General features: G+C 38.6%; 1 protein-coding gene across 1 annotated transcript in view; it reads right to left on the bottom strand.

The window, feature by feature from the left end:
- Positions 1-14,954, bottom strand: part of LOC307143793 (dedicator of cytokinesis protein 1-like) — a gene marked incomplete at its 5' end in the record, with an annotated part of 109,720 nt that overhangs the window by 42,647 nt on the left and 52,119 nt on the right. The window contains 6 exons of the mRNA XM_079845556.1: positions 165-251; positions 698-782; positions 5,142-5,223; positions 5,340-5,481; positions 8,955-9,059; positions 10,358-10,447. Of these exons, the coding sequence (XP_079701682.1) occupies positions 165-251; positions 698-782; positions 5,142-5,223; positions 5,340-5,481; positions 8,955-9,059; positions 10,358-10,447 (591 nt within the window). The remainder of the gene's footprint in view (positions 1-164; positions 252-697; positions 783-5,141; positions 5,224-5,339; positions 5,482-8,954; positions 9,060-10,357; positions 10,448-14,954) is intronic.

Genomic DNA, 14,954 nt, shown 5'->3' with positions numbered 1-14,954 from the left:
AAAAAGTCGTTCAACCCATACTTTAGAATATATTGTACAGGTATGTTGTGCAAGAGTGCAGTCAGAGTGAGACATGTCAAATCTACTGTATCAGAGTTCATTCAAGGTGAAATAAGACCGGTGATATTATGAACCTCTGAGGATGCTAAACCTGTCGTACTCACCGGTGAGGCAGACACAACTTCAAACCAGCGCAGGATGCCAGGCAGCTTATAGGCGGTTCCGTAAGTTGTCCTTTCAATCCACATGTTCTTTTGGAAGAATGGAAAAAAACAACAACAAAAAAAACACATTAAGTGAACATTTAACACAATGAAAGCTTTTAGCAAAAGGCCACATTTGAGGTAAAGAGTGGCCGCAATTCATTCCTGCAATATTAGAGGCACTGTTTTTTTGTTCAATTTAAGCCTCCATTTACTGGATTTTAATGGATGTTTACCAATAGCAGATGTAAGTGCGGTGGGGGTGGGACAGACTTTATGTTTTAGTATAATGGTGCAGTGTTCTCAGGTTTGACATCTCGCTGTAATATCTCAGCGTGAGCTTTCCTGTAGCCTTCTTAAAAAGGTTTTTAGAGAACGGGCCGCTAGAAAAACAGTTCTTCTAAATGAGGAAGTGCAGAGCACTTTACGCATGCATTGAGTGAAATAACAAAAGGAGAAATGTTTCAGGCATAGAAAAGCAAAAGGAAACCCACTGAAAACTCATTGTCTGGATCTTTCTCTCCTTTCCGGACCGGCCGTGAATACTGGAACTTTTGGACTTCGTTCACGGTGTAAAAGCTGAAAGGTAAAGCAAGAAGTAAGGTCAAGGATTGATTTTCAGAGCGTCTGGTGCTTTTGTGAGGGTGGCAACGGCTCAAGAGGTTTTTAAGAGGGTTTGACAATGATAAAAAAACGGCAAAACTTAAATCAACAACCGTCCTCTCTTCAACCGTTGTTGAAGAGAGGAAATATAAACACTAGTCGTGTTTTGGTCGTGAATGACGAGTGTTTTTGAATGAATCTTTTACCTGAGTTAATCTTTTATGTGTACTTTCATGACCCATCATTCACAAAGTTCTATACATCTCCCATCTGTGTTGACCAAATACTTTTTTGATTACAAAAATATAAGTATATCAAAGTATAGTAGCTTTAACCAGGGTTGCCAAGTCACATGCATTTCACCCTGCCCAAATAAATCTCACGCCAAATTGGCAACCCTACTTTTGATATGAAACGCCTGACTATGAATTTTTTTTACGTTTTAACCCTTGTGTGGTGTTCATATTTTTGTTATTCAGCCAGTGTTCGTGGGTCTGGTGGACCCGCTGAATTTTTGGGTTTTTAATTCAACACATTCAAACATTTTAAGTTAAAATACTCAACAGATGTTTATTTCATCCCAATTACAAGCAATATAAACAGCATATATGGTTAATATTTTCTCTTTACCTTTGTTAGATCACATTTAAGAATTGTAACCTCGTGTGAGAACGGCAGGGCTAGAAACAACTCGCTCTTGCACTCTCTCACACTTACACACAATCTCTCTCTCACACGCACGCACGCACGCACGCACGCACGCACAATTTCCACACTTTTATTAGCCCCGGGTCCAGTGGACCCGAACATCCTGTGTTTAATATAAATGTGTAGGGGGGGTGTACAGTGTGTGGTCATTGAAAATGTGTTCTGATATATATTCCTCACAGAAAATGAGCCAAGGCCAATAAGTCTCAGTTTGAAAAAATAATTAATCGTATAATTTTTCTTTTGATAAAAAGTGAAAACAGGTCCAACATACCCAAACACCATACAAGGGTTAATAAGAAATTCAAACAATAAATAACGTTTTGGCGCACTTAATGTGGCATAACAGTTAAAGCCAGAGCCTTGAAAAAGAGTTTTGCATGCTTTCATCTCCTGGCGTCGCACACGGTCATGTGGTTCATGAGCTCTCAATACTTCCACACAAACCAGCGCTGTAAATACATCTGAATGGCTTAAGCGGATAGACAACAGCTTCACTTTACAGGTGTTTGCAGCAAATTTTGGTAAACAGCATAGTGTGCATTATTATGTCAAGCACATTTACAGTATCATTTTATTATGGAGAGTGATGGAGATGAAACATAACATTAATGTTATCTTGTATTTAGCCCTCAGGTATTCCTTACTAATTGCTCACACTCTTACTCATTGGTGGTCAAATGTGACCATACACCTTAACTATTTTTCAATTAAATAAATGTGCTATATTTTAGTTTAATAATATTTATTGAATATTTTGAGGAGATCTTTTGGTACTAAATACTATTTGTGCAATAATTATGGTCCATTAATGACCACTTAAAATATATATTTTTTATTATTTATAGTACAATTAGTGTAGGAATTAAGGTTAAAATAGAGAATTGCAATGCAAAAAGGCTAATTAGAGTCATTTTGTGGCTGGAAAAATAATAATTTTCATTTGTAATACCATTACCGACTAGGTGCCAGTATGGCTCTTTAATAAATATACATGTTTCTAGTTTAGTTGCTCAAAAAAGTATTGCAGATCATAACTGCTTCCTTATTTTTAGGTTTTGCATTTGAATAAATATTTAGACATTATCAAACACTAGATTTCTTTAAATGTGACAAACTTACAATCCAATATTTTTAAAGATACTTATAAGCACACACAAGTGAATATTAATGAAAGCGAGCAAATATAATTTAACCCTAGAAAAGTTATACATATGAATCGATACTAAATCAAGATCGAAATCGATATTTCCCCCACACACACCCCACCAAAAAAAATCTCACTCCAACCTTAAAACCTTGGTAACCCTGGCCTTAACTCAGTTTAACAAATGTTACCACAACTACATGTATTACACAGAATTAATCAGACCCCCCCCCCCCCCCCCATAAAAATCAGCCTTGAAAATTCAACAATGCAAAATTCCTTTTATTCTGTTCATCCTTTGTAAAGCGTGTGAGAACTTTGGTTGTGATTTTCTGTAACAGGAATAAACTGCATTATAGAGCTGCCAGTGAAAGAGTATAGCACTGACTGCACAAACTTACTGAACAAATACGCCTCACAGTGAATGAAAAGGTGTTTTGAGTCTGAACAAGACACCGAGGGAGAGATGAACGAGTGTAAATGACTGATGACTGTACATGGCATCGGTTGCGAGTAGCCTGTTGGAAATGCGGTGCTTTTGTGCACATAAACAAAACAGATAAGTAGTTTTCCCAGCAGAGGAAGTGAAACTCATAATTAATTTATCTTGGCTATTACTGTTGTCTAAAAAAAAGAAGCTCAGCAGTTGACAAAGAAAATAGATCCGCCTTGTCATTTGTGGAGAAAATGCTTAAAAACACACAATTTCGGTCTCAGTAGATTTTCTGACATTTAAATTCTATTAAAGGGTAATATGATTAATTTCACTGGTGTATCTGCTGAGAAAATGATTCAATAGAACAGCCTACGTGCTATTTCTGATTTCTAAAGGCACAACTGCATAACAACAATGCTTAAAGTCACCTACTGTTCACCACCTACAGAAAGAGTCAATGCACGAATCAATGAATGGATCTTTAAAAGGATACATTTAAATGTTTCAATGTGTTTTTATCAATATAAAGGTTGCCAAACGGTAACCAAAACTGCCAAAAAAAGATGGAATGAGTAGAAAAATGTGACCTTCCCAGTTCACAAACACACTGAAATATGTCAGATTGTCTGAGTCTGAATATTCCAGTTGCAGTCTGACAGATGCAGCACACCTAACATGCCTAGAGACCTGCCCCTGGGCTGGGCTATGAACAGATTCAAATTGGACTGAAAAGGACACAGATAACCAATTAGAATATTTACAAATGTATTAGCTGCAGGGGAGAGATCCAGCCCGGGGCATGAGAGCTGAGACATGGCTGGAAGAGGAGAAACAGAAAAATAAACGTCAACTGCGACACAGGAGATCAGGTCAACGCTCAGTCACTGAAGTCATCCCCCTTAAGCTCCTCTACACGTTCACACTCCAGTAAGCTCAGAGAAATCACATCCTGTCATGCGACCTTTGGCTCTGATGCTTATTTACTCAGAATTGTAGGTAAATAGTGAGTTTTAATTACTTTTCATGCTCACTGGCGGCTCTGATTGGCTGCGGTAAGCTGCCTCCGACGCTTTATCGAGATCAGCGATAACGCCGCTGTTTACCCCGTGGCACTGAATTTAGACTGAAACAGAATTATGCGTCTGCTGCAGGTGTGTGTGTGTGCGGGATTTATTAAAGCACAGAGGAGTGTAGTAAGGTCAAACACTGTTTGCTCACTGCACATTTCCATTTTAATCAGCTGGGTGAGTCGCTCTGAAACGCACAAACCCCACAGATTTGCCTGCCGGTTTACTGACCTATCTACACACACACACACACACACACACACGCACACACACGCAAGCACGCAGCAACACACAGTCACAAACACAAAAAAACACAGACACAAACACACAGACACACAGACAGACACACACACACACAAACACACACACACACACACACACACACACACACACACAAAAAACACAGACACAAACACACACACACACAGACATACAGACACACACGCACGCAGACACAAACACAAAAAAACACAGACACAAACACACACACACAGACAGACAGACACACACACACACACGCAGACAGACAGATGAATAATGTGACAGACAAACAAATTACATCTACAGACATACAGACAGACAAAATGACAGACAGGGTGAAACAGACAAACAGACAGATTTAATCTAACTATGCAGACAGACAGACATATACAGACAGAACAATGTAGACGGATATTATTCTGAATATGCAGACAGAGATGGAACAGTGTTACAGACATATAGATACACTTACAGACAGACAGACAGACAGATAGACGGAACGACAAAATTATATAGACAGTCAGATCTGAATATGTAGATACTAGACAGACATATAGATAGATATGATTCACTTATAGATAGACATAGATAGACAGAGACACACACACCGATCAGGCATAACATTATCTCTATATATATATATATACTGTATATACACACACACACACATACACACACTTTTAGATAGATAGACAGACATATAGACAGTGTCTCACCTCACAATCTGCTCTGATACGGGTTTGTTCTGAAACTTTGGTGGCAGTTCAAGGATGGGCTTCACTGTGAAACACTGAATGTCTGTTGGAATCACACTAAGAAACAATAACCATGGGCAATTTGGAGATTTGAAGTAAAGCAAAAGGAGGAATGATTTTCTGCTGTCACCCTGTGCTGTGAGTGACAGTCAAGGATACACTGTCCAGAGGAGCTCCTGATGTCCTCGCTGGGAGGGGTGGTGGTCTTCATCTTCTCAGCATTGGGGAACTGAGTCAGCAGTCGGGCCACAAAATCCTCCCAGCGCTCATACTCCTTCCCCCGATAGATGAACATCTTATTCTGAAAAACACCACATGAGATTAAACATTCCTTTTCGGATTTATTTTGACGACCTTTCTGTTCTCGCCGTCCTAATCTATGAATATCATTAGCATGGTATGAATTTCAAAGCATCACATTTAAAAAAAAAAAGAAAAAAAAAAAGTACCATTTAATTAAGACATCAGACTGAATAAACACAACAAAACTCAAATACACAACGGCCAGAGATGAGCGCCAACATATTGTGATATGATTTACAACAGCAGTGTTTACATGAAAAAACATCTGGAGTGTCTATCATAACCAGCACTCCAGTGAAGCATGTCTAGAAGACTTGAACATGTGAAACCATGCAAGAATTGTATAATGCGTCAAAGCAAACAGATGATACTCAAACTACAGCATCATTAGAAGGACATCTACATTAGTGGTTCTGAGTAGTTTATTCATTGCAATGCTAAATGCAAATAAAACATGCAACTATCCATTCAAAAGAGGGAAAATGCTTCTGTTGTCAACAGCTGTGCATCCAATCAAACTGTACGGTGTTTAAATCTGTATCTTGGCAGTCAAATTAAACAGATGCAAATGTACAAATTGTGTGACAAGCCCTCAAAAGAACAATTAACAAAGCATAAAAGGTAAAAGAAAAAAGTCTGATTTAGCCTATTAATTATATCGCACTTAAAGACAACATTCATAAATATTAATACAGTGTTTCATTTCTACGCAGTGTAATTTACTACTGTAGGTAGTAGCGTGACGGGATGTCTGATTTACAGTCCTAATGGAAAACCAGCTGAGAACCACTGATCTAGAACATTTAATCACCATCCATGAAAACAGGGAATTCACAAAAACACAGTAAAATGAGACTAAACGCACAATCTCATCACCCAGAGAAGCTCATTCTGTAATTCTTATGAGTTTTAACGTCAAATCTCAAAATAGCCAACGCGGCTGTAATTCAGAGGCGTTTGGCAGTCTGGAAACGCTCAATTATTGCACATTCCCATAAAGACACTGTCAGTCATCTGTGCCCACATACAACACTGTCAATATGTTTCCACTCACAGCGTCCGTGTGAACAGCCACAGACAGACCACTGTGTGCACACAAACACCTACACACATGCACAGAAATATGACGGAGAGGGAGGAACGTTCACAACGGGATACTGCAGTGCCAATAAGCATGGAACTGAAGTGTTTCTTTTTGAACAATGCACGCTCATATTTAATAATTCACAATAGTACAATGCTGAGTGCTGGTTTCCTATCTGAAAACAGCCTGAGAGATGCACACACACACTCTCACAGCCAGCATAAACATATTTCAGCTGCTCAATTAGTGAAATGCGAACTGGAAGTGAAATATGCCCTGGGCCGTTTTCAAATCTGCTTTGAGCGATAAGGTGACAAATTGCAGTGTGCTCTCGACGGGTGTTTTCACACCGCTGGTGATTCCAAGCACGGCGGAATAAACCGTCCGCGATTGCACGACTCCGCACGCATACAAAAGTGCCACTTTAAGGAGGGAGAGGAGCTTGCAAGATGTTTTCTATTTCAAAAGGCAAAGCTTCTCTCCACGGAGCAGCATGTCAACACTAGCAGGAGGCGACTGGCCTTTAGATGGCCGATTTATTTTTTGTTCCCTGGATGTCTGGTGGGAGACGCGTGACTGCAGGCGGCTGGAAGAGTATTAAAAGAATCACAAATATATCTGAAGCGATTCGGGCCCACAACCACAGGCCTAAACAGACGAATGATCTATGGAAGGTGAATGATTCCGTTTCATCATGGATGACTGGAAATATATAGAGGGGGGGGAAACAATACAGACCGCACACTCCACACAGCAATATTATTCTCTGTCTGACCTTTTCTAGCATTGCATTTGCTTTACCGTATCAGTGTTCTGGTTTACTTCTGAGAGCTTTACATGTACGGGACAATTTAGATGAGAGTCTTTAACAAGTCATGTCAACATCAACCTTAGAAACATTCCAACAAAAAATTAAATAAAAAGGTCATTGCAACTTATCTCAAAATTCAGACTTTTTATCTAGCAACTGCAAGTTTACATCTTCTGACTTTAAAGGGATAGTTCACCCAAAATTGAAAATTAGCCCATGATTTACTCACCCTCAAGTCATCCTAGGTCTATGACATTCTTCTTTCAGACAAATAAAAGTCCTGGCTCTTCCAAGCTTTATAATGGCAGTGAATGGTTGTCTCGTTTATGTTTAAGTCCATAAAAGTGCATCTATCCATCATATAACTGCTCCACACGGCTCTGGGGGGTTAATAAAGGCCTTCTGAAGCGAAGTGGCATGTTTGTGTAATACACTAAAAGAGTAACCCCCGATGCTACGTTTTGTTTTGCTCTATCCTCTGCGCTTCTTCGTTCTTCAATACGCATTCATCAAGGGTTCAAGGGTCAAGGGTTACTCTTTCACTGTAAGTCGACTTGCGTACCGCTGACCGCCGGAAGCTAGTTATTGTAGTCTATAAAGTTTTAAATATGGATATTTTTCTTACACAAACGAATCACTTCAGAAGGCCTTTATTAACCCCCCGGAGCCGTGTGGAGCAGTTATATGATGGATAGATGCACTTTTATGGACTTCATAAACAAACCAACAAGTCACTGTCATTATAAAGCTTGGAAGAGCCAGGACTTTTTTAATATAACTCTGATTTTGTTTGTCTGAAAGAAGAATGTCTTATACACCTAGGATGACTTGAGGGTGAGTAAATCATGGGCTAATCTTTCATTTTTGGATGAACTAACCCTTTAATTCTGACTTTTTTCCTCAGAATCTTGAGACAAACTCACAATTGTGAGAAAAAGTCAGAATCTCGCAATTATGATTTTTGGGGGATTGTGAGATAAAATACTTTTTTCTCAGAATTGCAAGTTTATATCTCACAAAAATAATAATAATAATAATAAAAGAATAAAATATAATTAAATCATTGCATTGAATAATATTGATTCAAATACAAAATAACTTCAGGAATTTAATAAATACTTAATATATATTGAGATGGTTTTTGGTTATTTTATATATTTTTTTTTAATTCAGATTTATCAGTTTCAAAAATGTCCTTATACTTTAATATTCACGTTTTATATTTTAAGATTGAAAGTCTAGGTCTAGGGACAAAGGTAAAACAAAATTAATCTACAACATTTTGATGTACAAGTTTGTACCTTTGTGCATCAAAAATAGAAAGAAATGTGTTCGTTTTCAATAAATCAACCCTTGGAAAATAAAATGTCTGTATTTGATGGCGGTGTGAAAGGTTTGTGCTCTACAGAACACAGCTGTTGATGGGTTTGAAGAGGCCACACAAACACACCGGTAATTGATTTCTAGGCCTTAGGAAATATATCAGACAAATTCACAATGCAATGCATTTACAAAGAAACTGACATCTCCATAGTGATGGCAAAATATGCAAAAAATATATAAGAGGAATTCTCACCCGGAGGAATGAGGGGAAGCCCAGCCCATAATAACCTACAGCGAAGTAGTCCGGCTTTGGTCTGATCACTTTCACAATGCTCTCATAAAACTGAGCCTGCTTCCTCTGAGAGAGAGAGAATCATAGCATTAGTCCTGAACAGAACACTTTTTAAATTACAATAAATACAGCAGTTGATGATATGGTGTTATGGGTGGTTGCCAGGGCGTTGCTATGTTGCTTCTTAAAGCTGCACTATGTAACTTTTCCGTCCACTAGAGGTCGCCTATTCAAAACAAAGGCGTAGCTTGATGACGCCAAGTTTGAGTGCAGAATCTTGGGCCATGTGGTCTTCACCTCACAGCCGGTGGAAAAGACTCGGGCAGAAATCATGTTCATGGATGCGATTATTAACGTTACTGTAGTATGAAGCAGAACAGGAGCGAGTGTTGTGGAGCTGAGCAAGCCCGCTGGAGCGATTGTTAAGATGAACGCAATACAAAGCCTTGCGTGCAGCGGGACTTTTATTATGGCTTTGTCGCCGGCGGGACTTTAATTATGACACAGTCGCCGGCGCCATTTCCGCTTTTCCAGTCATGAGTATGAGGTAACGCAGCTGTTTATCACATTAGATACATCAGAGTGTGTTGAAGATGAAGTTATGACGTTACTCTGTGCGTTCGCTCGGCGGCTGCTATGACACACAAAGCGTTTCTGCAAAATAAAAACTGAGGGTAACACAGATATGACGCAATTGACAGGCGACTCCCTCACACGTCCCGGTTCTTCTCACGTCCCGCAATTTCTCACGATTTACAAATAGTTGGAAACATTTGGGATATTGTAAGTACTCAAATGAACAAAATATATAATATATAACACTAGCCTAGTGGTTTTTGGATATTATACTGTAAAAATGTTACATATTGCAACTTTAAAAGAGTGTGGGCTGTTTATTATTACTAATTAAGCTAAACAATCTTACAGTTTCACAAATGCACTTATGATGGACCTACTCAAATGTTGCAAATATAATTAATTTGCTCACATGACTTCAATTAAAAATGGGATTTTGTGCACAGATACATAATAGTAAAAAAAAATAAAGAATTCCAGGTTGAGATCAACAAGGGTTGCAACAAAAGTTGGTCACAAACTTTCTGTCAGAACTGTGCAAAATGTGCCAACAGCTGAATTAAAATAAAATCAGACCACAATCGTTCTTTGCGTCTGAACAGATCAATTTGTCATTTGTTGCCAATTAGACGAAACTGCACTAATGACCAAAATTCAGAAACCCATTAAATCCCCATAGTCCATTTATATTAGGCCAATTTAGCTCCTTAGATAAACTTAAACAGTCTGAATGGCTCATTAATTGTTTGTTTAATTGTAAAACATTGACAGTGGAAGTTTGTACGTACCAGTAAGGTGCTCAGCTGCTCAAAGTCAAACATCTCGTTCTCGTACTGTTCGGCTAACTCCTTCCCCAGGATAATGGCCTCTTCCCACATCTGAACACAAAGCACACACATCAAATGTCATCATCATGTCAAAACACAGTGACTAATATCCTTCTAACCATCTGTGAACAATGCGCTTTTGTACATAAAGTGCTATTTGAGATGGAGCGGGTGCAGAAATGATCCAGCTGCACCATGCTGATTGTATAAAATATCATTAACTGAATGTTTAACAGAATATAATTCTGACCCATTCATCTGTAAAAAACAAAACAAAACGCACACAGAAATAGCATGCACAGTAACACACAGAGATGTCAATGGGGCTAAACCAAAGGGTGTAAAAGCTCACATATTGGAAACATTACTATTTTTAATGTTTTATTTGCCTGCAAGCCTGCATTTATTTAATCAAAAATACAGTAATATTGTGAAATATTATTACAAGTTAAAACAATGGTTTTCTATTTTAATATACTTTAATATACTTTTTTTTCCCTGTGATCAAAGCTGTATTTTCAGCATCATTACTCCAGTCTTCAGTGTCACATGATCCTTCAGAAAGCATTATAATATGATGATTTATTATCAATATTGACAACAGTTGTGCTGCTTAATATTTTTTTGGGATTTATGATACTTTTTTCAGGATTCATTAATGAATAGAAAGTTTAAAAAGAACAGCATTTATTCAAAATAGAAATCTTTTCTAACAATATAAATATTTACTATCAATAAAAAAGCACACATCCTTGCCGAATAAAATTATTAATTTCTTTCAAAAAAAAGAAAGAAAAAAATCACTTGAGCCCAAACTTTTGACGGTAGTGTATATTGTTAAAGAAAATTATATTTTAAATAAATGCTTAACTTTTTATTCATCAATGAATCCTGAAAAAAAGTATCACAGGTTATTAAAAAAATATTAAGCAGCACAACTGTTTCCAATATTGATAATACATCAGCATATTAGAATGAAGGATCATGTGACACCGAAGACTGAAGTAATGATGCTGAAAATACAGCTTTGATCACAGAAATAAATTATATTTTAAAGTATATTAAAATAGTAAGCCATTATTTTAACTTGTAATAATATTTCACAATGTTACAGTTTTTTTCTGTATTTTTGATCAAATAAATGCAGCCATGATGCATAAGAGACTTCTTTCAAAAACATTAAAATTAGTAATGTTTCCAAACTTTTGACCGGTACTGTATTTGTGTATGTATGTGTATAAGTGGAACTGCTTTTCGAGATGAATGAACATCTGGTTATTGATGTTTTTTCTATGGGTGAAGCAGGTGGCCCTAAATGAGTTTATATCTATGACCTCATCGGAAGAGGAATATGGATATTCTTGGTCTCTTGACATTCTTTCATATCAGACTTATAACTCCAAATGCCAAGTGTAAATAAAACCTCCAGCTAGCATTACACTTCTGGTGCACAGGATTTGTTATATAACTAATTCTTCAAATGAAACTTTGAGTGCATCCTGACGGCACCGAGCGAGAAAGGCTATGATTATATATCAATATCTGCAGTGCATTATTATTGAGAAAGCTGCCAGCAATAGTATCTGCAGTCTGTAGGAGACATTGCGGATTACTTATTCAGACCGAAGGAAGAATAAAGCAAGTAGCGTGCAAAAAAAGTCATAACAGGAAACTCACAATGTAATATCCACATGTTCAGGATGAAAATTACTTTCCTCAATTTTTTTTCCCCTGTCGAGACGACAGAGTGCACTAAAGGAATCGTTCACCACAAAATGAAAACTATGTCAATATTTACACTTCCTCGTGATGTCCCAAACAACCATATGTTGAATACCAAGTGAGAAGCATCTTTGTTTCATAAAAAACAGTGTCAAAAACAACAAGTAACACTATAAAATGATCATAAATGAGTCCTTGTCTTGTGTGCTTGAATCCCCAGTCTTCTAAAGCCTTATCAGCTTTTGTGAGGAAAGGTTTTACATTGATTTATGCAGTGATAGTATTCCATTCTTGCAAAAAACCTTGAGTCTAGTCCATGTTTGCATCCTCAAGTTTGGTTACTACACACAAGAAGTGTCATTTTTGCACACTTTATAAGCACAACATAGTCTGATATTAACATAAATGTGGTCATGATATTCAAGAAACAACACTTTTACATTGTAAAACCTATATTTCAGGATTTTAAAAGGAGAAGCATCTTCAGTATTTTCCAAGAGAAGAGGATACGATGAGAAGAACATGCCCGTACAGTATCATATGTACATGTACACTATACAATAATAGTCTATATAACTAAAACTAGCTGTGGTGCATGTGAATGTCTTTTTCAGAATAAAGGCTCAGCAAGAACAGAAACTTTATTTGTGAGATTTTGTGCATGCAAACATGGTCAATGACGTGGTATCTTTTTGGAATCTGTTTGCAAAAGTGGGCTTCAGTGGAGATATAGTTCATTTCTGGTTGAACTGCTCCTTTAAGGGAATATACAGGGAAAGCAGGCAGTGAAAGAGTAGGAAGAGTTTATGTGACTATGTCTTCCTGTCTCGGCTCTCAGGAGACGCTCAGCCGTGACATGTGGGTATGTCCCAGCAGTCTGAGCCGTGTTTAAAATAGACTCTGAAAAGCTGGAATAATTCCCATAAAATGTGTCGAACAGAAGAACTACGGCCCAGAGCTGCTCCTCAGCTCGCTTTCCAGGACTGACTGAATGCCGCTCCCCTTCAAACACACACACTTTCCTGTTCAATCCTCTTGTGTTCTATCTATTTGACACACTCGGTCATGATTTTGAGCCGCTGAGCCCAGTAATGGGGTCCAGTCCAGGGCAGCAGATTCGCTAAAAGTCCCCTACTGAGAGACCTCTACGCTGGGCGCAGATCTCTGCCTGGCCCCTTATAACCCTCAAATCCCCTCAGCTCCTCTGTCCAGCCTGTCAGACTAATGGAGATGTAGCCATAACAGGCCAGCCAATAATCTCCCTCTCCGCGGGTCACCTGTCCGTTACATCGACCGCTGCAGACTCTCTCAGAACTGCAGCTGCAGGACGTGTTTAAAGGCCCACGCCTTTAGAGGTACACGCATGCTGTTTCGGACATGTAATCACATGGTGTGATACAGACACAGACACAGATGGGCAAGATGAAAGACAGCATGAAAGAAAACCAGAGAGATGAGTAGTACAAAATATTTAATGTAGTCATGCTACTCCATTAAATAACTACACACATATATATAATAATTTGTTACATTTATATAGCGCTTTTCTGGGTACTCAAAGCGCTTTACATGGAAGGGGGGAATCTCTTCAACCACCACCAATGTGCAGCATCCACCTGGATGATGCGACGGCAGCCATATTGTGCCAGAACGCCCACCACACACCAGCTGATTGGTGGAGAGGAGACAGAGTGAAGAAGCCAATCGGTATATGGGGATTATTAGGAGGCCATGGTGGACAGAGGCCAAGGGTTGCTGGGATATTCAATGACCACAGAGAGTCAGGACCTCGGTTTAACATCTCATCCGAAGGATATATATATTAGGGCTGTCAAAAGATTAATCGCGATTAATGGCATCCAAAATAAAAGTTTGTGTTTACATAATATATGTGTGTGTACTCTGTTAATTATTATTTATATATAAATATCTGTGGTCATTAAATATCCCGATCAGGCATAACATTAAAGGGATCCCATGGTGTCAAGACTTGTATGGCTTAATATAACATAAATGATGTCTCTTACTGAAATATGTAGTACGAAACCCATGAAAGATCCACGTTATTTGAAAAATTCATTATATATATGGACAACGCCATTTTGTTTGCGTTCTAGGTTGATGACGTAAAATGGTTGTACTCGGCAATCAACTGGCTCTACCCACAGCTATTTTTACCACAACCTCGAAAAATGTTTCAGAGTTAAACAAAACCAATCAATTGCTTTGAAATTGCATTTAAAACACACGTGCATAAAAACTCTCTCTCTCTCTCTCTCTCACACACACACACACACACACACACACACACACACACACACACACACACACACACACACACACACACACACACACACACACACACACACACACACACACACACACACACACACACACACACACACACACACACACACACACACACACACACACACACACACACACACACACACACACACACACACACACACACACACACACACCAATAGGTCGGCACGCTCACACACATACATCCACGCACTGTGCGCGCACACACGCTCAGCTGTAATGTTATACATGAGGTTGACTTGCCTAGTTTGTCACCTGGTCCCGATTCGGCAGGCCAGCACTCTCCCTGGCTGAATCCGAAATCGCCCCCTATACCCTCAAATAGGGCACTATTTGAGGGGACAGCCATTTGTAGTGGTGTCCAAAACCATAGTGGACGTTATTGAGTGCACTCATTCAATCCCACATTGCACCGCAATAATGAGTGTACAGCTGATGTACAACAGCTGTCCGAATTCATGCACTCATTTTCATTCACTCATCAAGTGAACTGAATTAGTGGATAACG

Source organism: Gobio gobio, assembly GCF_949357685.1.
Source record: "Gobio gobio genome assembly, chromosome: 20".
NCBI lineage: Eukaryota > Metazoa > Chordata > Actinopteri > Cypriniformes > Gobionidae > Gobio > Gobio gobio.
This window is presented reverse-complemented; position numbering and strand designations above follow the sequence as displayed.